The 26,413-nt window shown below is 36.0% G+C and overlaps 1 protein-coding gene across 5 annotated transcripts in view; it reads left to right on the top strand.

Annotated features, from left to right (window-relative positions):
- Window positions 1-26,413, top strand: part of LOC121369165 (plexin-A4-like) — a 250,532-nt gene that overhangs the window by 58,105 nt on the left and 166,014 nt on the right. For all 5 annotated transcript variants that reach the window (XM_041494064.1, XM_041494067.1, XM_041494068.1 and 2 more), the window contains exons 2-4: window positions 12,083-13,253; window positions 16,258-16,446; window positions 19,222-19,350. In XM_041494064.1, coding sequence (XP_041349998.1) covers window positions 12,120-13,253; window positions 16,258-16,446; window positions 19,222-19,350 — 1,452 coding nt within the window. In that variant the 5' untranslated portion in view covers window positions 12,083-12,119. The remainder of the gene's footprint in view (window positions 1-12,082; window positions 13,254-16,257; window positions 16,447-19,221; window positions 19,351-26,413) is intronic.

Genomic DNA, 26,413 nt, shown 5'->3' on the forward strand with positions numbered 1-26,413 from the left:
GTTTCCTGTCTAATGCTATATGCCAAATTACCAAATGTTTCACATCCAATAGCCGATGATTAATAAATCAGTGTGCTCTAGTGGTGTCATTAAACAAAACAAAACATGCAGGTATGTGATAAACTAGAGGTTGTACATTTTAGGTACACCAGTGTACCATAATGCAGGTATACGATAAACTTTAGGTTATACATGTTAGGTATGTCACTGTACATGCAGGTGTATGATAAACTAGAGGTTGTACATGTTAGATACATCACTGTAGATGCAGGTGTATGATAAACTAGAGGTATACGATAAACTTTTATACATGTTAGGTATGTCACTGTACATGCAGGTGTATGATAAACTAGAGGTTGTACATGTTAGATACATCACTGTAGATGCAGGTGTATGATAAACTAGAGGTTATACATGTTAGGTACACCAGTGTACCATACATTCAGGTATATGATAAACTAGAAGTTGTACATGTTGGGCACATCTGTGTGGTACAGTGTAACCCTGACAAATAACAAGCACCTGATAACGAGAGATAACCAGCTGTTTAAACAGTATCAGTGACACTTTATTACACAGGAAGTGGTCATCAAATTACCTGTCACGTTATGTTTTTTTTTTATTGTAATGTAAACAATAGCCATAGGTAAAATAATATACTAGTAGTATTATGAATCATGTCTGCTGGTTATATAAAATTTTAATCTATTAGTATTAGTATTAATTGTTAGTCAGAAAAATATGTATATAGTTTCAACGTGGTTTATTAAAATCTGTATTAAGTAGCTACTTAAGGAAATATAAAATAAATGACCTCTTTCATCAGCTGGCTGCTTTATACAGGTTAGTTTGTACTGAGAAACCTGTGTAAACCAGAGCCTGAACAAACCAGAAACCTGTTAAAACTGGCCACGTTTATGGTCCTGAATTTTCTAAATTCTAAAATGTGACTCCCTAAACACCGGTGTAATAGCCAAAAAAATACCCAGATTATAAATGGGACTAGCCCTGAATATACCCTTGGGTATAAAACAGGCTAGTATATAATATACCTCTCTAGTCTATATTTCAATGTCCAGAGGCTTTTTTTTCCATCATCATTTATATATTTTGGGCCAGAGAATAACAAAATATCTTCTAAAATGACTACTCTGTGATAGTTTTATTTTTATGAAAACAATAGTTGCTTTCTTTCAAAGCGTTTTTTATTTATTTTTTATTATTATTATTTTGTATACAGGTTAGTAATAAAAAATGAGGGTTAGGATTAGGGGTATAAAACAGGCTAGCCCACTTTAACCCCGGGTATAGTTTGGTTGGGGTTATATTTTGGGCTGTTACAGGATCCTGTCTGAATCAGATAAATATTAGGTCCCCACCGTGATCCGGTTTAAACAGGTTGCACTGAACTACATTTGACAAGTTAGGGGGAAAACATAACAAGAATAGACTGCTTTTGGAGTTTTGACCTCTTTTTTCTTTCTTTTTTTTTTTCTTTTTTTTTGTTGCTGTAGTTTTGACTTTATTTTTATCCTAGGGCCATTTTTATTTCGTCATGCATGCTGTTTTTCATAATGAGTTCAAAATAATTGGCTTCTATTATTGATTTAAAACAGTTCCTCTGTCTTACTCTATTATCTGTTGACATAAAACTGTTCTGGCATCTCATGGTTTTTATTTCTTACAAAACAACATTTTTCTTCTTTCTGTTATATCAGAACTTTTTTCTTTGTTATTACCGGTAATATATATTCATTTTCATCTAATAATTAATTATCTTAAATTTCATATTAAGACACACTTGTTTTTGGAGAACATATTATATAGTTGTTTTCTTTTGTTTGTTTTGTTAGGTTTTAAAAAACAAAAGTTCTTTGTTTTGTGAAGACTTTTTCTCAGAACTGCTATGATGATTCATTGACTGTAACCGTTTCTGGATAACGGCAAAACACAGATGTTCTTTGAATGAATAATAAATACGTCATATTTTTAATACAATACTTCAGTTCAGCAGCTGGGGGTTTTGAAATGTATCAACTCAAAATATTGCCTTTGATAAATTGATTTTTATTAATTATCTAGAGCTTCCCCGGTGACTAATTGCTTCCAATAATCAGTGACATAATTATGTGCAGGATATGAATTATTTGTACTACAGTGTCTCAATTGTAAAAGTAATATTCTGCCGGCAGACAATGTATTGGTTTTAAGCTTGTTATGTTGCATATTATATATTTTAAGGTGAGTATATTCTACATTATGTCAGTTCATGAAAGCAGAAATAATAGTCAAAATGTCCTTTTTACTTGTATTGTACAGAGATACGATTTTGAATTTTTTTATTATTTTGTACTTCAATGCATCTGTTTTATATTGGGGCAGGACGTAGTCCAGTGGTAAAGTGCTCGTCTGATGTGCAGTCTGTCTAGGATTGATTCCTATCAGTGGGCCCATTGGGCTATTTCTCATACCAGCCAGTGCACCATGGATCTTTTATACAGGATAACACATACCATTGCCTTTGATATACCAGTCGTGGGCCCACCGATGGAAAGGAAAGGAAATGTTTTATTTAACAACACACATTTTATTTATGATTATATGGCATCAGACATATGGTTAAAGACTACACAGATATTAAGGGAGAAAACCCGCTGTCACCACTTCATGGGCTACTCTTTTCTATTAGCAGCAAGGGATCTTTTATATGCACCATCCCATAAACAGGATAGCACATACCATGGCCTTTGATATACCAGTCATGGTGCACTGACTGGAATAAAAAATAACCCAATGGGGATCGATCCCAAACCAACCACACATCAAGCTAGCGCTTTACCACTGGGCTATTATCCCACCCAGTCTTTCAGCTAAGAAAATGACTGGCAAAACACATGCTGTGGAATAAACAATTGAATATAATCCACAGCATAAAAAATGTGCCATGAAGAATTAAAAGCTCCTCTGCAATCTCGAAGGTGTTGCTGATTGCTGTGGGCAATGGCAGGGGTTGTTCTGTGGATGACAAATGTCATGATAAGACTTTTAACAGTGCTTTAATTCAGATCATTACAACATTATCTTTCATTTTTTTACCAGAGTGTATCCTACAGTGTATATAATATTATATGTGGCTGTGACATATTAATGTGATTTTGATTGTTTGTGGTGGTTTGAGGATTTTGTGTCATTACAGTTTGCAAGTCCATGTGAAAGAGATTAATGAATGAAACCAGGTATTTAATAATGCCTCAGTACACATATTGGTGAATGAATTACAGGGGGGAAAAATGTCCAACCCGTAGTGTGAGCATAAGGTCAAAGTTGTTATGATAAGAGCAGCATTAATGTAAACTAAATACAGTCAAACCGGCTCTAGTGACCACCTGTATTATGTGGCCACCTGTATTAGGCAGCCACTTGTTAGAAGAGGTCACATTTTTATTCTCTCAACTCATCTAATACAGTATATACTGACCTGTATTAAGCAGCCACCTGTCTTAAAAGACAAATTTTTTGATAATCTCTTTGGTAGCTGCTTAACACAGTTTGATTGTATATGAAATGAAACCAGGCCCAGCCCATGTCAGGTCAGGTCATGTCATATAGCTTTACATGCACATTCAGAGCAAGCTGTTGTAGTGCACGCCTGTCATGGGTGCAGGTGTCCAGGATTGGAAATGGGTTGGGGTGGTGGGAATGGGTACTGTCCGCACTTGACAAATAGAGCACAAGCAGCCTGACCAGGGTCTGTAGTGGGCAGGGGAAGGTTGGCCACATTTTTCTAGATATAGGGTACGTACATCAAGGGTTGGGTTCCTGATAACACACAATTTTTTTATTTAGGTCTAAGCTCAGGCCCAGGTTTAATAGGAAGCTTACAGAAATATGTAACTATATAAATGTCATTAAGAAATTGAAAAAACTAATATATTCATCAATCAAGATTTACTTTGTTACCTTTTGTATGCATGAATGTCCAGTTTAAATAAGAATTGAAAAATGTTAATTTATGGTAAATTAATCATAATATTTACATAAGGTACATATTTGTAGATACAAAAAATATTTCTGTTTTCAGCATACTTCCTTAGTTGTAGAGACAGATATTTGTAGTGTCTTTCCAAACCAACAATGGATTCTATTGTTCTAACTACTCTTTGTGTTTAAAGACAATCACTAACTACCGGTTGCCTTGCATGTTATTTATTTTGAAGCTATTTACTTCCACCAGGAAGAGATTAGATAAGCAGTTAAAAGCTGCTTGATAATACTTATGTCTTTGTGCTACACCGGCAACAATGAACGCATTGATGATGAAATACAATTGATAATAAATATCATAGGGATGATCCCAAGTTGCATGTTGCCAGTACAATAGACTCTGGATTAATCTGTTCATATGCCATACATCTGGATGGTAAAACCTATTAAAAGTTTATATATGAAGCATTATAATCCTAAAATATATTTGACATTATCTTTGATCAAATTATTAAAGTTTGTTTGGCAGTTAAAAAAAATAAAAAAAATTGTTATGGCAGAATTCTTACTAAGCTTTTTTAATTAATTTGGAAATATGATTCATTTTAACATATTTTCGTGCTTATATCCAATTAAGGTTCAAGCACGCTGTCCTGGGCACACACCTCAGCTATCTGGGCTGTCTGTCCAGGACAGTGGGTTAGTTGTTAGTGGTTAGTCAGAGAGAAGAGGGTGTAGTGGTCTTACACCTCAGCTATCTGGGCTGTCTGTCCAGGACAGTGGATTAGTTGTTAGTGAGAGAGAAGAGGGTGTAGTGGCCTTACACCTACCCATTGAGCCCTTAAGAACTCATTCTGGTTTGGAGCTAGTACTGGACTGTCTCTGTACCTACCAGCCTGTAGTCACGAAATGTTAGCAAATTTCAAAAAGCCTGACAAGACACTAGTATTTCATGATGCTAAATTTAAAGATGCACAATGGACTGTTTTGTAGAATGTTTGTGGGATTGTTTTCTTGTTGATAAACTAAACACACAACAATGGTTACATGCTATTGATTAAACCAAATGGATAGTAAACAACAATAGTTGGTTAGCATGCACATTGCTGCAATTTTCTACTACATTTCAGTTCTTTGTAAGCTGCTTAACTTCAAAATTGATCAAAAGTATTTTTTCAGCTGATCCTACAACTTCAGCTTATTTTTTTTTTTTAGTGTTTAATAAAAAAGAAAGAAAAAAAAGTTTTATTTAACGACACACTCAACACATTTTATTTACGGTTATATGGCGTCAGACATATGGTTAAGGACCAAACAAATATTGAGAGAGGAAACCCACTGTCACTACTTTATGGGCTACTCTTTTCGATTAGCAGCAAGGGATCTTTTATATGCACCATCCCAGAGACAGGTTAGTACATACCATGGCCTTTGATACACCAGTCGTGGTGCACTGGCTGGAACGAGAAATAGCCCAATGGGCTAGTGTTTAATATGATGACCTCGCTAAAGTTTTATGTCGCATAAATCCAATTAATAAATGTCACTTATTTGGATTTCACTAAATGTTAAGAATGCTGATATTTCATAATATACTGGATACCTTTTGGGAGTTTTTCTTTTAAATATAGACATAACTTTTATGACTTCAATATTTTCTAATTACCATACTCGAAGTGCAGGCATTCAATATTTTCTAATTACCATACTCGAAGTGCAGGCATTCAATATTTTCTAATTTCCATACTCGAAGTGCAGGCATTCAATATTTTCTAATTACCATACTCGAAGTGCAGGCATTCAATATTTTCTAATTACCATACTCGAAGTGCAGGCATTCAAATTTTCTAATTACCATACTCGAAGTGCAGGCATTCAATATTTTCTAATTACCATACTCGAAGTGCAGGCATTCAATATTTTCTAATTACCATACTCGAAGTGCAGGCATTCAAATTTTCTAATTACCATACTCGAAGTGCAGGCATTCAATATTTTCTAATTACCATACTCGAAGTGCAGGCAATCAATATTTTCTAATTACCATACTCGAAGTGCAGGCATTCAATATTTTCTAATTACCATACTCGAAGTGCAGGCATTCAATATTTTCTAATTACCATACTCGAAGTGCAGGCATTCAATATTTTCTAATTACCATACTCGAAGTGCAGGCATTCCAGATTATTTTTAGAAAATGACATGATCAAAGAGAAATGCTTGCGTCCATAAAAAGAACCCACTGTGTATGTGTGTTTGAACTGTTTCGTCCTCAAGCGGGAGTTGTAAAAACATCGTCCCGGCTTCTGTCTAGTGGTGTGTCCTGTTTCTAATGAGTGTTGCCAAGGCCACTCGGCCTGTCACAGTTGACGCTAGGACTGCTGCAAATATTCACTAGCAATGACACGTGCTGTCTTGGGATGGGTAATCCAAAACTTGAGGAAGTATGCAGCATTTTTGATGCTGTAATAAAGATCACACAATAGTGTATTAACTAGAGCTATACCTAGCGATGGTGGGGGGTGGGGGTGGGGTGATTTTATGTAATAAATTTCATATTCTTTTAATTTTAAAAAACCCCTAACATTTCAGTTGTTTTGAGGAGAGATGTCTTGAATTGAATTGAATGAATGAATGAATGAATGAATGAATGAATGAATGAATGAATGTTTAGCAACACCCCAGCACAAAATATACGTAGGTTTTTGGGAGTCGAAACAAAATTCAAATGTTAAATTAAAACAGAGTGTACAAAACAGTGTAAAGGGTATATTAAAATTGCAAATAAATTTCAGCATCTAAAAATTTCAAAATAGGTTCATATTTTGTCTACCATTGGCATTGTTTGTACTATTGGGACATTCTTATTTTTGACATGCGTATTTTGGGGCTTGGTTATGTTTTGTATTTGGGGCACAGCATTTATCACCTTGACTTTAGTGCAGCCTATAGCCGTGGTTGGAGTTGACACCTACCATGCATGATATGTATTACAGTGTTTGTTCGTGTTTTTCTATCTCTGTATTGATACCATATCGGATGTCTGTGTTTTTATCCTGGTACCCATTCACATGCCATTTTATCAGTACATACCACATTCCTTTATTCCCTGACACTTTTTCTCATTCATCATATATTCCTTTGAAGAAAAACTTTCCCACGAGGTTTTCAATACCTGTACAGTTAATCCTTTGGCTCATAAGCTTGAGTAACTTAATTCAAAGACTTGCATTTTTGTTCTTGCAATTGCTTTCTGTATGACTGACTGTGATAGACGATATGAATACAGCAACCAAAACTGAAGCCAACTGCCCACGTAAACTCGCAGTGTTTCTGTGTGGGTTTTTTTCAACCATGTAAGTGGATCAAAACACACAGCATTAGTACCTGACACCCACCTGTTTTTCCTTTCATTGTTGCCTGCCGAAAAAGGTGTGTTGGTCAGAGATTTTTGACATTTACAGGTAATTTCAGCAGTAAACATTGGCCTGTGTTCTGTGTGTTATTAAATATTCATGTAGCTGGCAGATTGGTCTCAGCTTGACTTGGTTTGTTTGGTGAGGTATTAGTCTCGAGTACCGCTGTCTGTTTGCTGTACTGACTCTGCACACAATGGCGAACACAGGTGTTGTGTCATCTTTGGTCGTTGTCTATCAACCTTGACATTTTACCTCAAAAAACAATTGGGGCAAATCTGAAGCAGTGTTCGAAATAAGCACTTGTCCCTTTGTCCTGTCAAGTAAAAATCTGCATAATGGTTGTCCAGTGGACAAGTGAAAATGTTCCATGCAGTTTCATTTTGAGCAATCGAAAACTTTGATCTTATACTTGAATCACACAAACCACTTATTTGGACAAGTGAACATATTGGCAGAAAAGTAGATTTCTATAGATGTACTTGTCAGGTGGACTAAATTTCGCTGCAAAGGGATCCATGTTACAACTGGCAATCATCTTTTAATGCTGGTAGGTACTGGGTTCACATCCCAGTACTGGCTCCCACCCAGAGTGAGTTTTTAAAGGGTTTTTTGTTTGTTTGTTTGTTTAACCAGCACTGTTAGAGCACATCAGCTGTTGGATGTTAAACATTTAGTAATTTTTGACATTTTTCCATTAGCTCAAGGGATCTTTTATATGTACTTTCCTATAGATAGGACAACACATTCCTTTGAAATATCGCTTGTGGGACACTTATTGTGAAGTTATAAAAACCTGTTGGACTGCCAAGAAGGTTTGGTTCTGTGATCCAAGCACCTTATAGCCAAGCACCTTACCAAGCTAAATCCCACCACTAATTTGATGTACATACATAAAAAATAAGTTCAAATCTAAACTGAATGACATAATATGTTAAAAAAAAAAAATTATGGGTCATATATTCAAAATGTTCTTGTCTTCTTTTTTTTATAACTAAAAGTAATTTTACATTTGTTGTAATCAACTAACAGTATTTGATATAGTCACTAATTCTTAGTTATGAAGGTCAACTTGTTAAATTGAGATTATTGCACTTCTTTCTTATCCACTGTTTAGAATGTAAGTGAAAGTTAGTTTGTTTTGTTTAGTGACACCATTAATCATCAGGTATTGGATGTTAAACATTTGGTAATTTTGACATAGTCTTAGAAATGAAACCTGCTACTTGTTTTCATTAGTAGCTAGGGATCTTTTATATGCAGCATCCCACAGACAGGATAGCACATACCCCAACCTTTAATACCCCAGTCATGGTGCAGTTGCTGGAACAAGAAATAGCCCAATGGGCCCACTGACAGGGATCAACCCCAAAATGACCATGCACCAAGCAAGTGCTTTACCACTGGGCTCTATCCCGCCCCTGTGAGTGAAAGATGCTGGTGTCAGATTGTTTTTGTCTTCAGTTGTTGTCCTGCTGTTTCTATGATCATCACCCACAAACTCCCAGTTGCCTAATGACCAGTTTTCTTTGTGTGTGCCCCTGCGCGTGCTGTAACCTCACCGTGGTGCAGGGGTGTAACATTCTCTTTGAGAATGGCCAATACAGCACAAATTGAAGTTTAGAGTAAAATTCGGTGTCCGTAAAATTCTGTGATATTTGTATTTGTATTTTTGCACAGTTCTTTACACTGTTTTTGTTTAAACCTTGAATTTTTATATTGATGTTGATCATCACTTTATTTATTTGCATTACCATAGTTTGACATCCAATAGCCAATGTATTTTTCGTGCTGGGGTGTCGTTAAACATTCATTAATTCATTCATTCATTCATTCTTTGTGTGTGAAAGTTTGGTGGTGAAAGACTGGAGATTACTGGCACCTCTCTGGGTGTTCTATCCAGCCTAGCCACAAGGGATATAGCTGAGTGTCTGGCTATGTGAGGGTGTGAGGGAGACAATGGATTGCTCAACATTTGGCAGACATTGCTTGTGGGTGACACCCAGGAGATTATTGATATCTTGATACAGTCAATAGGACATAAGCTGAAGCAAGACTTTTTCAAATGCACTGGTTTGCCCAAGTGAACTCTTTCATTGCAGAGCTAGGTGTAGGTTTGTTGGGAAATTAGTTTAAATTTAAAAAAACCCATATATTTTTGTTAGTAGGTTTAAACAAAATTAAGCACATTGAAATAAATTTAGGAAACAATTTGAAAAGTTTTTGTAAATATTTTGAAAAGAATACATTTGTGACAGTCCATAAATCTTGTAATTTTGTTTTTTGTTTTGAGTCTGTTAAGGGAAAAACAATAGTTGTTTTTAGCCTCAGTTTTATTATTAAAAGATCAATTTGAATTATTTTTGAAAAAAGTAATTTTTAATACAAAGTTGTTCAGGTAAAATCTTTTTGTTCAATTATTTTACATTAATTAATCAAAATTTGTATTTTTATAATTATTAATATGCATAAATATTTGAATTAAAGAATGGTTTAGAGTCTTTAGACCCCATTTATTTACCATTATGTTTTAAATCAGCAACTGGGGCTAAAAATATATGTTCAATATCCCCAGAGGGGGATGCAAACAAACCCTTTTTGGTAATTATTTTTCTCATTATTGTCAGTTCTTTGCCATGACAAAATTAATTATTATGTTAGACATAAAATGTACTGAATTCCTGAAAATGCCCTTAGTAATAAAATCACTGGACTGAGAAAAGCGCAGTGTTACTGACACAGTACTGACACAGTTGTCAGCAAGCATTGTTTGAATTCAGGCTGGCTAATATTTCCCCACTTTACCTGTGGACAAGATCAATGGCTACAGTTAGCTAACCTTCATTACCTGTGTATCTATCTTTTGTTAATATTGTTCTTTGGGCAGGTCAGTGTGCACAATGGTCAGCCACATCCACAATATATATACCCCCTGTGTACTTTAACAAGATGTGAAAACCATATTTATACATGCCAGGCATTTTTTTTCTATTTGTTGGAGCAAAAAATGTGAATGTAGAAAATGAATGTTTGTTAAATGGTACCCCATAACGAATCATAGTCACTCGTACCCAAGTCATATCGTACCATCCATTTTGTACCATTCTGCCTGGTCATTTCGTACCCTAGTCATTTCGTACCTTGGCCATTTCGTACCATTGCAAAAAGTCATTTCGTACCCAAGTCATTTCGTACCATTGTGAAAAGTCATTTCGTACCCCAGTCATTTCGTACCCTAGTCATTTCGTACCCTAGTCATTTCGTACCCTAGTCATTTCATTCCAGTATATAAAAAATGAATTGACTATAGCATAAAAGCAGTGGGTTTTGTTTTAAAACTTTATTTTGACAGTTTGAAAACCAGAACACGTTATTGTGCAGCATATCGTTATTGATACCCATAATACCTGTCAGCTGTTATTTCCATTTTACCCGACAAGAGCCGTATTTGGTATTTACTACTAACTGCCAACTTCGATTTTGTGTGAAATGGCTCCAGATAATTAGTCAAAAACATGAAAACAATATAATGGACCAACAAAATATTATTTATTTATTAGGTCTTCTTTTCAAACTTGCTTATTTGCATCTTATTTGTTTAAGAAATAAACAATAACAGCCATTAAAACATTAACTACCTTACTGATTGCCAAATTAGCCAATTGCTAATGTTTATACAAAGTGGCAAAAGTGTCTTTTGCTGATAAAATATCCCTTAAATTAACCACAAATTTGTAATTTAATGTTATTTTGTAAAAGACATTACCGGGGTGATTGTTATAAATTGTTATACCATGGTACGATATGACTTTCAGTTATTGTACGAAATAACTAAGGTACGAAATGACTAGGGTATGAAATGACTTTTTGCAATGGTACGAAATGACCATGGTACGAAATGACCAAGGTACGAAATGACTTTTTGCAATGGTGCGAAATGACCAAGGTACGAAATGACCAGGGTACGAAATGACCAAATTAGGTACGAAATGACTATGGTACGAAATGACCATGGTACGAAGTGACTAGCAACCCCCCATAACATTGTTTACATTATTATTACTAATTAAATGTCAAACATTATTGTTGAACCAGATCTGTGGGAATAATTAAGATAACTATAGATAGCCACAGAACATATTACCGTAAATGACATTTTATAAGGGTCATTCTAAAACTGAAAACACTACATCAGGCAATTCTTGTCTATGCCTACCACTGCTACCTTCAAAATAACATTTTATTTAAAAGGAAAAATATTGAAGCTTGTACCACAGATAATAGTTTCAAAAGGGTCAATAGAAAGAGATTATTTATATGCATTTTTCTTTATGTGGAACATAACATACCCATAACCTGTGATATACGAGTCATATTTCACATATTGTGCATTTTGTGCATATCTTGTTGTTACAGCTCTTATCATGACTTGTGATTTTCAAGTCATATTTCATGTAGTTTGTAATATCTTATTGTTATTGATGCAGCTCATATCATATGACTTGTAATATACCAGTTGTAGTTCATGTATTTGATATTCCATGCATTTTGTGCTGACTTTTAAAAGATGTTGTTTATACAATCAATGCAGTTCATATCATATGACTTGTAATATACCAGTTGTATTTTGTGTATTTAATATTTCATTCATTGTTTAATAGTTGTTTTTTGTCGTCTTGCAGGTTGAGTTGAGATGGTGTGTATGTTATTGATACAGTCATGACCCCATGGGATCATTTTCTGGTGTGTGTCGCCCTGCTGACCACGTGTCACATCCTCATCGCTGCCACGTCTGTTCGCTATGTCGTCAGCGAGTTCCCTGGCAAAGGCCAAGATCCCATACAGTTGAACCACCTAACCGTGAACACCGAGACGCGTGATCTCTATGTCGGCGCCGTGAATCACATCTTCCACCTAACGGACAACTTCACTGTGTTGGAGACCGCTGAGACCGGACCACGCAACGACAACCCTAACTGTCCGCCTGTCACCCAGCTCGGGAAGTGTTCGTATCCCCAGACGCCCACCGACAGCCACAACAAGGCTCTCATGATTGACTACACCAATCGGCGCCTCATTGTGTGTTCCACGTTATTCCATGGGCATTGCGAAAAGCGCTATCTCGACAACATCACTGCCACCGATAATGTGGCTAATTACGAACCATGTGTTGCTAACAATGCACAAGCGTCGACTGTGGCTTTCATTGCACACGGTCCGAAAGAGGAGAACTTACAACAGCAGCCAATGGTGCTGTACATAGCTGCGACATACACAACCACTGGGCTGCCCATTTACCGTGAAAAAGTACCTGCATTCTGCAGTCGATCCCTAGATAGTTTTCGATTGGTGAAAAAGGCATTCCGGAGTACAAAGATTGAAATTGAGCTACAGCAACGTGATACGTTTCCTGTTCACTACGTGTACGGTTTTGCATCGGGAAAGTTCAGCTACGTCGTATCGGTACAACGACAGAACGTTCAACAACAGAACTACATCTCGAAACTGCTGAGAGTGTGCCAGAATGACCCGAGGTTCTATTCCTATGTTGAAGTGGAGTTGAAATGTAACATCAAAAATGTCACATACAACTTGGTCCAGGCCGCCTATATGGGAAAAGCGGGGAGTAGTCTTGCTGCCAGTCTTGGCGTCGACACTACGGAAGATGTCCTGTATGCAGTGTTTTCATTAGGAAAGCCCAATTCCCCTGAGCCACTGTCAGAATCAGTTCTGTGTGTGTATCCCAGGAGAGTGATTGTGCGAACCTTCACGGGAAATATTCAGAGTTGTTTCAAGGGTGTTGGAAATACTGGACCCGACCATATAGTCGTCCCTCAACCTTGTATCCAAGCGGTAAGTCAAAAGTCAACAAGTTATTATTCAGTTTGGTCTCTTAATATATAAGCCTTAGTTTTGACTAGATTACAGATGTGTTATAATTAACAGCTTGGTCTTGATTGACACATTAAACCATTTACTCGATCTTAATCGTGACCCATTTACCAAATGATCTTGACCCATTTACTATAGCAGATTATTTCAAACTATTCCTGTCATGGCGATGTGTTGCATACTACAGGCTTGCAAGCAGGCCCTTATTTTCCTAATTTTCCTTATTTTTTGACAGCAGCCCTAATATTCCTTATTAAAGCTTCAAAATCCTAAAAAGCCCTAATTTTTTGGTGAAAATCCTAAATTATCAAATTTTGAAATTTTTTGATAAATGCAACATAAAATAAGTGTTGGAATTAATTAAATCTAGCCTTAGTATACTTTCAGATAATGAATATGTTGAATTAATGTATTTCTCAGAAGACATCTTGGTGGTTATCAGCATCATATTCAGCATGGATTTGCACCATATCAGATTACTTTAATCTGGTTGTATTGATATGCTGAATATCGCTGTTAATGACCATTGGCATGATCTTCTGAGTTGGTAATTAGCTTTTGTATTTATGTTCTCCCTGGAGGTGAGTACACAATGTTTTTCTTTATATTGATTATTGAATTTCAGTCCTTATTTTTGTCAAAAAAGTCCTAAAAATAGCCCTTATTTTTTAAGAATTTTGCCCTAAAAAAAGCCCTTATTTTTCACAAAATCTTGCTTGAAAGCCTGATACTATAACTAGGTCACCATGACCTATTTTTGTTGGGTGTATTATGCACTCGCCTGTACTCTTGTTTGTAAATATTAAAATGTAAATTACTTAAAAACCTCACCATGACCATAAATAGAAGGCATGTGTATAAAATCATGTTTGAAAAAGCAAAAGAGTTAATATATGAAGAGTTTAAGCACAAAACGCGATACACCCATTTTTTTTTTTTTTCAGTAAAAGTTCTTTTTTTTAATTGGCATATATCGTGTTTTGATACAAAAAAAACCCAGGATTTACCCAATACAATTTCATAAGGATCAATCGCGTTTGCGGCAAATCAGCGGGCCTACGATTAGCCCTTACTAACATACAATAATGGCTTTTAACTTAAAAAAGAAAGAAAATGGTTTATATCGCGCTTTGCACCTGAACTCTTCATATATACACATGTACATGTATTTCAACTACAATTAGTGTATTTAAAGTAATCGGTTCTACACATAAACAAATAACCTGGATTTTGTTTTAGTAATACTCTGGGATTAAAAAACAAAACAAACAAAAAACGTTAAATATTTTTTAAACTAATATATTTGCATTAATTAATAGGATATCAATAAGCTTATCTGACAAATTCTCAAAGATAATATTAGATTTGTAATTGCTTGGATAGAAAGCACTATGCAGAGTTGTAATTTTTGCAAGGTAACAACAAATTACTTGTAGATTGCATTCCGATGATGTGACCGGGTGACGCCGAAATCAACAAACAGATTGCATAAGTTGCACCATTTGTGCTGAAACATACTCTATCCTGGAGGAAAACGCACACAAACAACAGCATCACCAACATATAATCAATTGTTCATTTTTAGCATGCCCACAAATCGGTGTACTAACCGATTTGCCGGTAATCTTCGCAAAACAAAAATCAATTTTGCCTGAGATTTGTGTGCTTTGCGAGTCAGTTTCAGATGGATGGATGAAAAACGTGAAACGTAAAACATTATTCAACAAAGATCAGATCAAACCAGAGCTGTTTATCTCTTGTATTGATCAGGGAGCAAATTACAGAATGAATTTTCAGTTTGATTCAATTTCCTGGCATTCTCTTAGTTTCCTCGTTGAGGATGAAACTGATATTTGCAAACAGTGTCGCTATGAAAAGAAAGATTCAGTTTTATTTACAAATATTGGAGGGTTTTTTATTTCAAAGATACATCATATTACACATATCACCAACACCTTATGTGTTGCTAAGATATATTGTTTTGCAAATATAAAAGGCTCTTTTAATTAAATATATTTTGTTTTACTGTTACAAAATCCTTCTTTTGTCATCAGTTCTTAATGGTAAAAAAATACTCGGCCTGGGGAAGAAAGTGCCAACGGTGCCAAAAAGCGGGGAGACACACGTGCATACACACACACACACACCTACATGCCCCTCTTCCTTTCCCCCACCCCCCACATCCTCCTATGCCAGTGCATGTATAAATGTATAAAAACCATCGTTGCTGCTATAAAGTGGGGTTGCACATGTCATTCTTTTGGCCTTCCCCTGAGTCCCGCCAGCTTCCTACGCCAGCGCATCCAACAATAGAACACAGAGATCATTTGCATAGCCCCAGTTAATGGGAGATGGCTCTCTACACAGCAGTCATATTTTTATGAGAAAGGCCAGTATAAGGCCATCACACCCCATCTAAACCTCCCCGTGCTACATCTAGTAGTATGTGTATATGCATGGATTACATCTAATAGTACGTGTATATGCTTAACATGGAAAGCTAATGCTGCTCTTGAATCTCATTATATCAGAAAGCGTATTGTGTTTTTGCAGCTCGGTCACACTGAAAAGAATTCTGTTGTAGCCAATTTTTGCTATATCTGTTTGAGAATTATAAAAAAATTGGTAATTAAAATAACATTTTATCAGCCATTTATTAAATATTGTAGCCCCTTTCTATAAAGATGAGCAATTGGCTAATTTAAATAACATTTTATTAACCAAATATTAAATATTGTAGACACTTTGTATAAAAATGAGCAATTGGCTAATTTAAATAGCATTTTATTAGCCAAATATTAAATATTGTAGCCACTTTGTATACAAATTAACAATTGGTTAATTTGGCAATGGGCAGGATATGTGAGCCCTGATTTTGAGTGGCAATTGCCTTGTACTCCATGTTAATTTTGAGTCTTGTTTACATGTATACAATTTTTAATATAATTTGTTGTTGATCTTATAGGATTTCCATATTGATGATGACTACTGTGGGGCCCAAGACATCAACAACCCCTTGAATGGCTACAATCCCATCAAAGAGGAAGCAGTGTTAAAGTTCACGCCCAACACAACAGTGTCGTCTATCATAGTCTCGATAACCCACTTCTATACGGTGGCCTTTGTAGGCACCACCAGTGGACACATCAAAAAGGTACATTGGCACCAGACACACATTTGATTGTTAAAATTAGCAGAAAGTTAGCCATGGTGTACTCAATATGGAAAAGATCAATCCCTATCATTGGGTTCATTGGGTTATTTCTCGTTCCAGCTTATGCTTCACAACTGGTATAACAAAGAGCATGGTATGTACTATCCTGTCTGTGGAATGCTGCATATAAAATATTCCTAGCTGTTAATCAGAAAGAGTAGCTCATTGTATGGTTGCAGCAGGTTTTCTCTCTCATTATCAATGTGGTCCTCAACCATATGTTTGACACCATATAACCGTAATTAAAATGTGTTGAATGCATCTGTAGAAAAGAAATAAGACAGTATACTGTGTGTAAGAAAAATTTGAAGTTTGTTTTGTTTAACGACACCACTAGAGCATATTGATGTATTAATCATCGGCTATTGGATGTCAAACATTTAGTAATTTTGACATATAGTCTTAGAGAGGTAACCCATTACATTTCCCCCATTAGTAGCAAGTGATCCCATAGGCAGGATAGTACATACCATGGTCTTTGATACTATAGTAGTGCTGCACTATCTGGAACTAGAAATAGGCCCATGGGTCCACCGACAGTGCTTTACCACAGGGCTTCGTCCCACCTCCCTGTGTGTAAGAGCCTATGAAGTGTCAGCAGATTTTATCTACCATTGCTGTGTCATTAACATCTCTCCTGAAAAAATTACACGTTCAATGAATAGACAACAGTCATCAGAATTGGGAGGGGCACTTCTCCCCATAACCCTAAAGTTGTAGTGACCAGAATATTTTGTTCCTATTTGAAAGGCAAATTAATTATTGGTCCAGTCGGAGGGGACAATAGGTTTTATCTGTCTATCTTTCCATCCATATTTCTGACATATAATTTTCCAGACGTTTTTTTTTGCACTGAAATTTTGTGTATAGCTTTAACATATTGAATTACAGATCAAGTTTGACTTTCCTGAAAGTTTGCCCAATTTTGACAGAGTTATGGCCCTTGACCTTTTGAGATAAGAAAATTTGATGGTCCCTGTAGGGTTCATGTATTGATTTAGTAGCACTCTCAGAATACCTGCCCCCACTGTACCCACCAGTTGCTGGCCCTATCCGATATATGTAATCCCAGTTGGCATGTTTGAACCTTAGTTGTTTATAAGCTTCAAATAAATCATTGATACCACCATAACCATATTTATGGAGCAAAGATTTGTCCACACAAATGGTAACAAATTGCTATGTGTTTTGGTTTCTAAAAAGTATTGTAGCTGGATCTTTTTGTAACTTGGCAATTATCTTAAAATCTGAACTTTTTTCTTCTCTTCAGCTAATAGCGATTTGCAGAAGTCGAACGTGTAAGCTATAAAGTAAACCAATCTTATGGTGTAAATAAAATATTAGACATTCATTGTTCTTTTTGGGTGAAAAAAAATTCTTTAATGGCATTATTAATAATAAATAAGACTAATTAGAACAAGATTTGTCTTTGTTTTATTTCTAAACACAATTCTCTGTAGTGCAGTAAGGCAATACGTCTTTCCTTAGTTGCAAAAGAAGACATGTTAAAGCTGTATTGCTTTACTGCTTTAAAACTCTATACACCTTTACTGCTAGACACTATCTGTGGAAAGCAAAGGCATGTTTGGCAACACCCCAGCACATGGTTTATATTAATAGAGCTATTAGGTGTTTTGGGTGCGATCTTGCTTAGTCGGTAGAGTTCTTGCAATGTAGGCAACACCCCAGCACATGGTTTATATTAATAGAGCTATTAGGTGTCTTGGGTGCGATCTTGCTTAGTCGGTAGAGTTCTTGCAATGTAGGATTGATCCCCATCAGTGGACCCATTCCCTAAGTTGGCAGGATTTAGTTTAGTCAGTAGAGTGCTCATCTGAGGTGCTTGCAGTGTAGGATCAAACTACCTTAGTAGACCCATTCTCTGATTAGGTTTTTTTTTTCTGTCTCAACCATCCCAACTGGTATATCAAAATTAAATTTTGTTTTGTTTAACAAGACCACTAGAGCACATTGATTCATTAATCATCTGTTTTTGGGTGTCATACATTTGGTAATTCTGGCATATAGTCTTAGAGAAGAAACCTGCTAAATTTTTTCATTAGTAATTGGTAATTTTGATATAGAGGAAACCTGCTACATTCTCCCATTAGTAGCAAGGTTGTTTTTTTTAAGCACACAGGACAGCACATACCATAGCCTTTGATATACCATTCATGGTGCATTGGATGGGATGGGCAAAACCCCTCAGAAAATTAGTCTACTGAAGTGATTCGATCCTACGATGCAAGCACCTCGGGCGAGTACTCTACCAACTGAGCTAGATCCTGCCCCTTGGTATATCAAAGACCATAATATGTGCTGTCAGTTTTAAAGCCAGTGGTTTATCTACCAGTATAGTTCATGAATAATAAAACTCTTGACTGTTAAAGAATAGTCTTTCAGGGGTTGGATTTAGCTCAGTCATTAGAGTACCACATAGACCATGGTATGTGCTGTCTTGTCTGTGGGAAAATGTAAATAAAAGATCCATCTTGAGAAGACTATAGGACATTTATGTATAGCTTTATAACATACTGTTACCGTTACTTATCACATTTGACTTTCATTTGGATTTACTTTTTTTTCCCCACAGAGTTATGGCCCTTAAACTTAGGAGATAATTTGATGGGCCCAGTAAGGGACATGTATTGCTTTACCAGTACTCTCAGAATGCTTGTTATAGACATATGAGTAACTCATGCATATGTTTTTCAGGTGGCAGTTGAAGGCAAGGCAGAAGCTGCCACCTATGAAGATGTGACTGTTCAGGAAGGACATACTATATTTTCTGACCTCCGTCTGGATGACTCCAAGAAACACCTCTACGTCATGACCACCAACAAGGTAAGCTTTTAAAACTTAACATTGTTTCAGCTGGAAGCATCAACACATTCATATCAGCAGGCCATCTTTCCATTACCAACACATTCAAAGTCTTGGACACATCCACAGGGAAGTTCAGATGTGCCCAAGATAGATGTGCTTGAACCTTCAGAGGATTTAAACGTGTCAAATGGTTGGTTGATTGAACACATTCAAATATGCTATACTCCTTGGACTATCGTCTCCATTGCAGTCAAGTTTACCAGTTACTGTTCTTATCCTGTTTGGATGTGATATATATGTGATATGAAGTAATATAATAAAATTTAAGAAACAAAGTTGATATAGATGGGATTTGAACCTACTGCTCCCGTCTTTCTGCATCTTCCATCTGATTCTTGGTTGTGGACTTCATAATGTCATAAACCTAAAGAATAAACCACCCAAAACTAGTCCTTAGATACATATCATTTCCATATTTATAAATTAAATCCTTTACTGTGCAATACAGCAGCTATTTGACAGTATTTAATATATGTACTAGTTGTGTGTGTGTGACGAACTGGAACAACAGTTGAATCTGCTTTAATCTGAGGAATAATAACCATCTCTGTATAATGAACAACTGAGACATAGTATTTTATACAATCCTGTCTATGAAAGAAAGGAAAGAAAGACATGCTTCATTTATTTATATTGAATTGATTCCTGTCGGTGGACCCATTGGACTATTGCTCATTCCAACCAGTCCCCAACAACTAGTATTACAAAGGGCCCATGGTATGTACTATCCTGTCTGTAGGATGGTGCATATAAAAGATTCCTTGCTGCTAATTGAAAAAAGTAGTCCCTTGAGTGACAGCAGCTGGTTTTCTCTCTCATTACCTTTGTGGTCAATAATTATATGTTCCAAACCATATAACCATTATTAAAAATGTTTTGAGTGCATCATTAAATAAAAAAATTCTTTCTTCTTTTTCTGTGGCAATGGCAAGTTTCTGACCTCATTCTGTGGACTAAGTGTCAGAATTAGCACACACAATGGACATCTATAGCCATGGATTAAACAGTGTGCTCGAGAACGTTAAACAAATATTGCTTTATTTCCTTATCTCCCGGGCAGACTTATGCCCCATGCATCCTGTTGCGCACTCAATGTGACATTGTGTCTGTGAGGATATTGTATATGGGTGTAAAAGTAATTGTCTCTTGTCCATTCTCCCTTGTACTTCTCGCTTGTCTGTCGATGTCTGGATAAGCAGTGTGGTGTTATATAGGGAGGGTCTGTTCTGTATCTTAACAGGCCTGAATCATAAACGGCTACCAACTCTTTCACCATTGTAGAGCATTTTAATGACACAGGCTGTACATAAAGTGAAGCACTCTCTGTGTTATGTCAAACCAGGTTAATGTAGGAAAGTGTCTGCATACCTGAATGGGTTTACCTGACCAGAAATAATCAGTCGATGGGTTGCGAGTGTCAGAGAACCATTTGTGTATGACATGTTTGAATCTGCCACGGTTAATCGCTCTGTGGATGAGCGCTTTAATTGCTGTTACATGTCTTATCGGAAATGCTTTAAAAATTAAATGCTGCATTATCAAACATGTTTAATGAATTGTATGAACCCACATCACCTGATTATAACTGCAGTATCCAGTAGGGTTTTTAAATGGTTTGCACCAATGTTACCTGATTATGACAATCAGGCAATTTATATATTTTTCCAATATGGTAAATTGCTGATTATTGCTGAATATATAGTGGGAATACCTACCACATGATTATTACTGTAATATCCGGTAACTTTTTGTAATTTGTGTGTATGTCACAGTTGTGAACCCACAACACCTGCCTACGACAATACTAGGAATTTGATTTATTCAGGATTTTACTTGATGTATCCTGTTGGTGACTGTACATCTCGACAACATTAGCTAAAAAATCTGTTATTTATTCAGCTTAATGGTGCTCATTAATGGTCAGGTGTTTTGTTGTGTTTCTAGTGTTTATTCATTTTAAAACATCCAATACTGCACATGACTTTTCTGCAATAGCTGCTGTGTTGTTTACAGCCATGCTGTAATTACAGCAGATGATAGTAAAGACTTAAAGATCTAAAAGAATGATTTCTTGTTTGGTCAAATAACAATCATGTTTTGCCTTCATTTTAATTGGATTTTGAAGCATGTTGTTACAGTGGACTGGAGTGCCAAGTAATAATGTGGAAAGTACAAAAGCACATGGATTTTTACAACAAGAATTTAAACCAATCAGAAAAGAGACTATAGCTATCAGTGGAGACACTTAGTGGAAAACCAATTTAAAAAAAATGGTTTCTGGGTTTTTTGGTGTTAAGCTGAAGTAGGGAAAATCTAAAATTAGAATGCATTAGTGAATAAATCAATTATGAGTGTCAGCTGCTATAAACATATATCCAGCAATTAGATTTCCTTACAAAAGGCTTTGTTCTTTGCAGGCATTATGTACTTAATATTCAGAGTGCATTAATGGCATTAAAGCAGATCTTTAAAAGACAGAAATCATTCTGTGTGACAAATCAACAGGCAAATTGTAACCATAGCTGTTTGTTCACAAACATCGAGATGGCTGTTTTTGGAGAGAGTTTAAATATCAGCTGTATTATTTAACCAATCAATTTGAAAGTAAAAGTCGAGCCCATGCAGTGTTGGATCATCTCTCTATTGTTTAAAGAACTTCAAGTATTCAAACAATGCAAAAGAGATGAAACTGCACAAGGCATACATTGTTAGTTTTTTTCAATATTGACATCAGTTGCAGTCATGTAAAAGTACTCACTAAGGTACGTGACCTGTCAGTGTCTAAGATGTTCTGGGTTCATATCCTAGTGTGGGGCGGGATGTAGCCCAGTTGTAAAGTGCTCGCTCGATGCATGGCCATTCTGGAATCAATCCCTGCCAATGAGCCCACTGGGCTATTTCTTATTCCAGCCAGTGCACCATGACTGGTATATCAAAGGCTGTGGTATGTAATATCCTGTCTGTGGGATGGTGCATATAAAAGATCCCTACTGATGGAAAAAATGTAGCAGGTTGCCTCTCTAGGACTATGTCAAAATTACCAAATGTGTGACATTCAATAGCCTATGATTAATAAATTAATGTGCTCTAGTGGTGGTGTGTCCAGATCAGTGTGCTTGAACCGTAATTGGATATACACATGAAAATAAGTATTAAAAAAAATGATTAATAGTCATTGAGGTGGCAGTGAGTTTCATCATTCACACAATCCCATGATCATCTATCCTGAACAAATAACACAAAAAAAACCTGCTATATTAATGGTATCTGTATCAAATGTCTGCTTCAAGAGCTATTGCTTTCAATAACAGTAATTTAACAAGGGCATACAAATTGTACAGTATCTTTTATTTATATACTTGAATATATCCAAGAAAAAACAGACAAACAGAAAACATACAAATAAATCAATACATTTACTATCACTGTAATCATTTTCAAATTGATGTATCAAAGTCTTGACCATGGAATGATTTATTTTTAAAAAATAGGAATAAAAAAAAAAAAAAAAAAAGGCAAAATGTGGCATGTAAATGATGAAGAAATAACCACTTTGTTCTGAAATGCCAGACTCCAGAAGAGTACAGACTGCTGGCAACTGCCTGCCAAGGAAACCTTTATCACAAGTGATTCCAAAGTAGCGACAAGAAGTCTGCAAGGGAAAAAACATCTCATCAGCTCAGTGTAAACTACAGTTGAGTCAATTTGCACCGACAGTCTGCCCCACACTGTGAGAAACTCGTGATGGATAAAAGAAACCTGTTACACCAAATTGGAATGTAGTCTTATATGAATGTATTATATCATATTGATCTCTTGGCTATAGAGGCCATGGAAAGAATCAAATTTGCAATTGATTTCATTGCACGGCCTGTTGATTGTAAGAAGCTTGTTGAAACGATGAAATCAACTTGAAGTGAGCGATAGGCGAGTGATTAGTTTACTTGATCTCGCACTGCTCTTAGGCTAATGCACCAGTCAACAATCTGTGCTGGGTAAAGCCTTTCCTCATTTGTAGGAAACAAATATGGCCGTGTAGATGACTATCGAATAAGAAAAAGAACGGCTGTTTAACAATGTCTCAGCACATTTTTAAAACTCTGGCTGGTTGGTGTCTGATATATGGTTATTTTGACCGTTATTTAAGAGACAGACAGACAGACAGATAAGAGAGGGATAGAGAGAGAGACGGATGGATGGGTGGATGAAGACAAGGAGATACATAGGGAGGAAACATGAGGACAAACTGCCTCCATTAATGTATTTGTTACGCACTTTATGTATTTGTTCGTTCGTTCATAGCATAACACTGCTTCTTCAGTGCTATCAAAATTTAAATACTAGGTCACAAGTGATGTAAAAAAATCATTGTGTGTCCCAACCTTTATTAGCTTACCTACCCAACGAAACACTTAACATCGGTCTGTTCACAATACCAGAAGCAACCATCAAAATTCCTCATTCAAAGTAGCCAGATTAAACCCACAGCACAACTGCAGAAAGATGAAAGGTTTGTGGCCATACAAGATGTGTTGATAGTGTTGAAACTCCAAGGACTGGGATATGGACAAGAAGGTGATATTTGGGAGGTACTGTCAGAATAATCAAGGGGTGTACGCTGGACATTAAAAGAGAGAAAGTACTGTCAGAATGATCAAGGGGTGTACACCGGACATTAAAAGAGAGAAAGTACTGTCAGAATGATCAAGAGAAAGGCAAAGGCAGGGAACATAATACTAGTGTCTTCATCACTTTGAGTTGGAAATGGTCCATTTGCATGCCACTATTCTAGATAGTAATTAATTTTAATGAAACTAGTGCATTCTTGTCTCTCCTTTACAAAGGAAAAAGGCGAAATATAGGTATTACTTTTCTGATGGCAATGACTGTAAACTTCTGCATTTAGGTTTCACATTTATATCAGTTTCTCACAAACTTTAAGTCTTACCTCAGTGAAACTTGGTTCATAGTCGCACTGATAAAGATTATGGTAGGCAAGACATTTAATTCTGTGGGCAAATTTCTTGGTTTCTTGTAGCCTTTTTTTTCCTTTTTTTTCTTCTTTTTTAAAAAAATAGCTACATATAGTATCTGGTGCTTGTACCAAATTAGCGAAATAGAAAACTTTATTTCGTTGTGTGCGGATATTTCCCAGCAGGGTCATAAAGGTAATTTTTATCAATAAGGATAGCATCTTATCTTGAAAATTGATATGTCTAGCTCTCTTTTTTCTCTCTACCCACTAAGAAAAGGAAGTTTAAAGCAGTTGGAGATAAAATGTTTTATAGTGTAATTGAGCATTGCCAATCTTGGGACTAATCTTTATGTGGTATAGCAATGGCCACAGTGAATAGCTGTTAAACCTGCTTGGAATTTGAAGATAATTAGGGTTGTTAAAAAAAAACTAATGCTAGTTAACCCATATTTGGTTTAATGGGCATATTTTTGTCACAATGATATATGTTATGATGGTCAATTAATTCTGTTAATTGCAATATTTTCCACAAATTACATAGAAAATACTTTCTACAGTGAAATCCTTCAAAACCGGACCCTTTGTAAATCGGAATTCCCTAAAACCAGACTCATAATCTCTTTTTTTTAAATGTCTATTCACAACAGAACCTTTCTAAACCGGAAACTCCATAAAACCAGACTTTTTAGTTGTTTCCATGGTTGACTGGTTTAGAGGGAATTGCACTGTATTTTAATTGGGGTTAAAAGTTTTGGTTTACAAGGTGTTATTTTAAACAAATGATGCATGTATGTTTTGACTATATTAAAGAGGGTGGGATGTAGCTGTATTGTAGAGCATTTGCCTGAAGTATGGTAGATCATAGAATTAGTCACCCACAATGTATTCATTTTTCTCCTGTTCTAACCAGTGGTATACTACTGCTACATCAAATGCAGGCTTAGCTCTGGGTGAGCAGAACATTTTGCCAAAGTATCGTTTAAACTTCAGAATTAAAAAAAAGTTATTTTCCCACAAAATCATTACATGACATTTGTTCATCGAATTAAAATTTAAAAAGTAGCCTACATGTGGCAGCAACAGGTTCTCTCTCTCTCTCTCTCTCTCTCTCTCTCTCTCTCTCTCTCTCTCTCTCTCTCTCTCTCTCTCTCTCTCTCTCTCTCTCTCTCTCTCTCTCTCTCTCTCTCTCTCTCTCTCTCTCTCTCTCTCTCTCTCTCTCTCTCTCTCTCTCTCTCTCTCTCTCTCTCTCTCTCTCTTAGATTAGTCGTAAGTATGATTAATGGTTGTTGGACTTTCTGACAAACATGAAGAAAAAATTGTGTTTAAAACAATCACAGTAAAACCCCTCTAAACTGGACCATGTGTAAATAAGCATTCACCCAAAACCAGACGTTTTTAATGGGCACTTTTTAAATATCAATAAAGAACAGAACCTCTGTAAACCAGATACCCATTAAAACTTTTTACATGATCCTGTGGCTGTCCAGTTTAAAGGGGTTTCACTGTACCTGTAATGTATATAATGCTTCTTTAACTCTGCATTAAATAATATTTTCAGTAATTAACATTAGCTTCACTTATAACTTGATTAAAATTTAAAATATGTGTTCTGACAGCTTATTTACTAAAAGAAGATTTGTTAATTAGAATATTTGACAGATGTAAGGCCTACAGCCTCTGCCAGTGCTGTAATGGGAGTGAACATGGAAACATTATATTGAAAATCTGTGAAGTAGTTCCTAATGCTTTGTCAATGAGGCTGAACATCTCCACATGGGGGAAAACATCAAATGTTGGGATGGAGAGGAGGCCCTGTTTAGGTTGAAGAAATGTATTACCTTTTATCATAATGGGACACCAAATAGGATGGCCATGCCAGAGATCAGATCTGGGACAGATGTGCCTGAAACCTCTGTGGTATAGGGGCAGGCTAATAGAGTTCAGAGTACAAATGGATGCTGATTAAAAAACCCAGCAATGTGCAGGTGTGTTATTTTAGAATCTTTCATTTGCTTACATATTACATTAAACAAGATATAGCTCGAT

Source organism: Gigantopelta aegis, chromosome 3 (assembly GCF_016097555.1).
Source record: "Gigantopelta aegis isolate Gae_Host chromosome 3, Gae_host_genome, whole genome shotgun sequence".
NCBI lineage: Eukaryota > Metazoa > Mollusca > Gastropoda > Neomphalida > Peltospiridae > Gigantopelta > Gigantopelta aegis.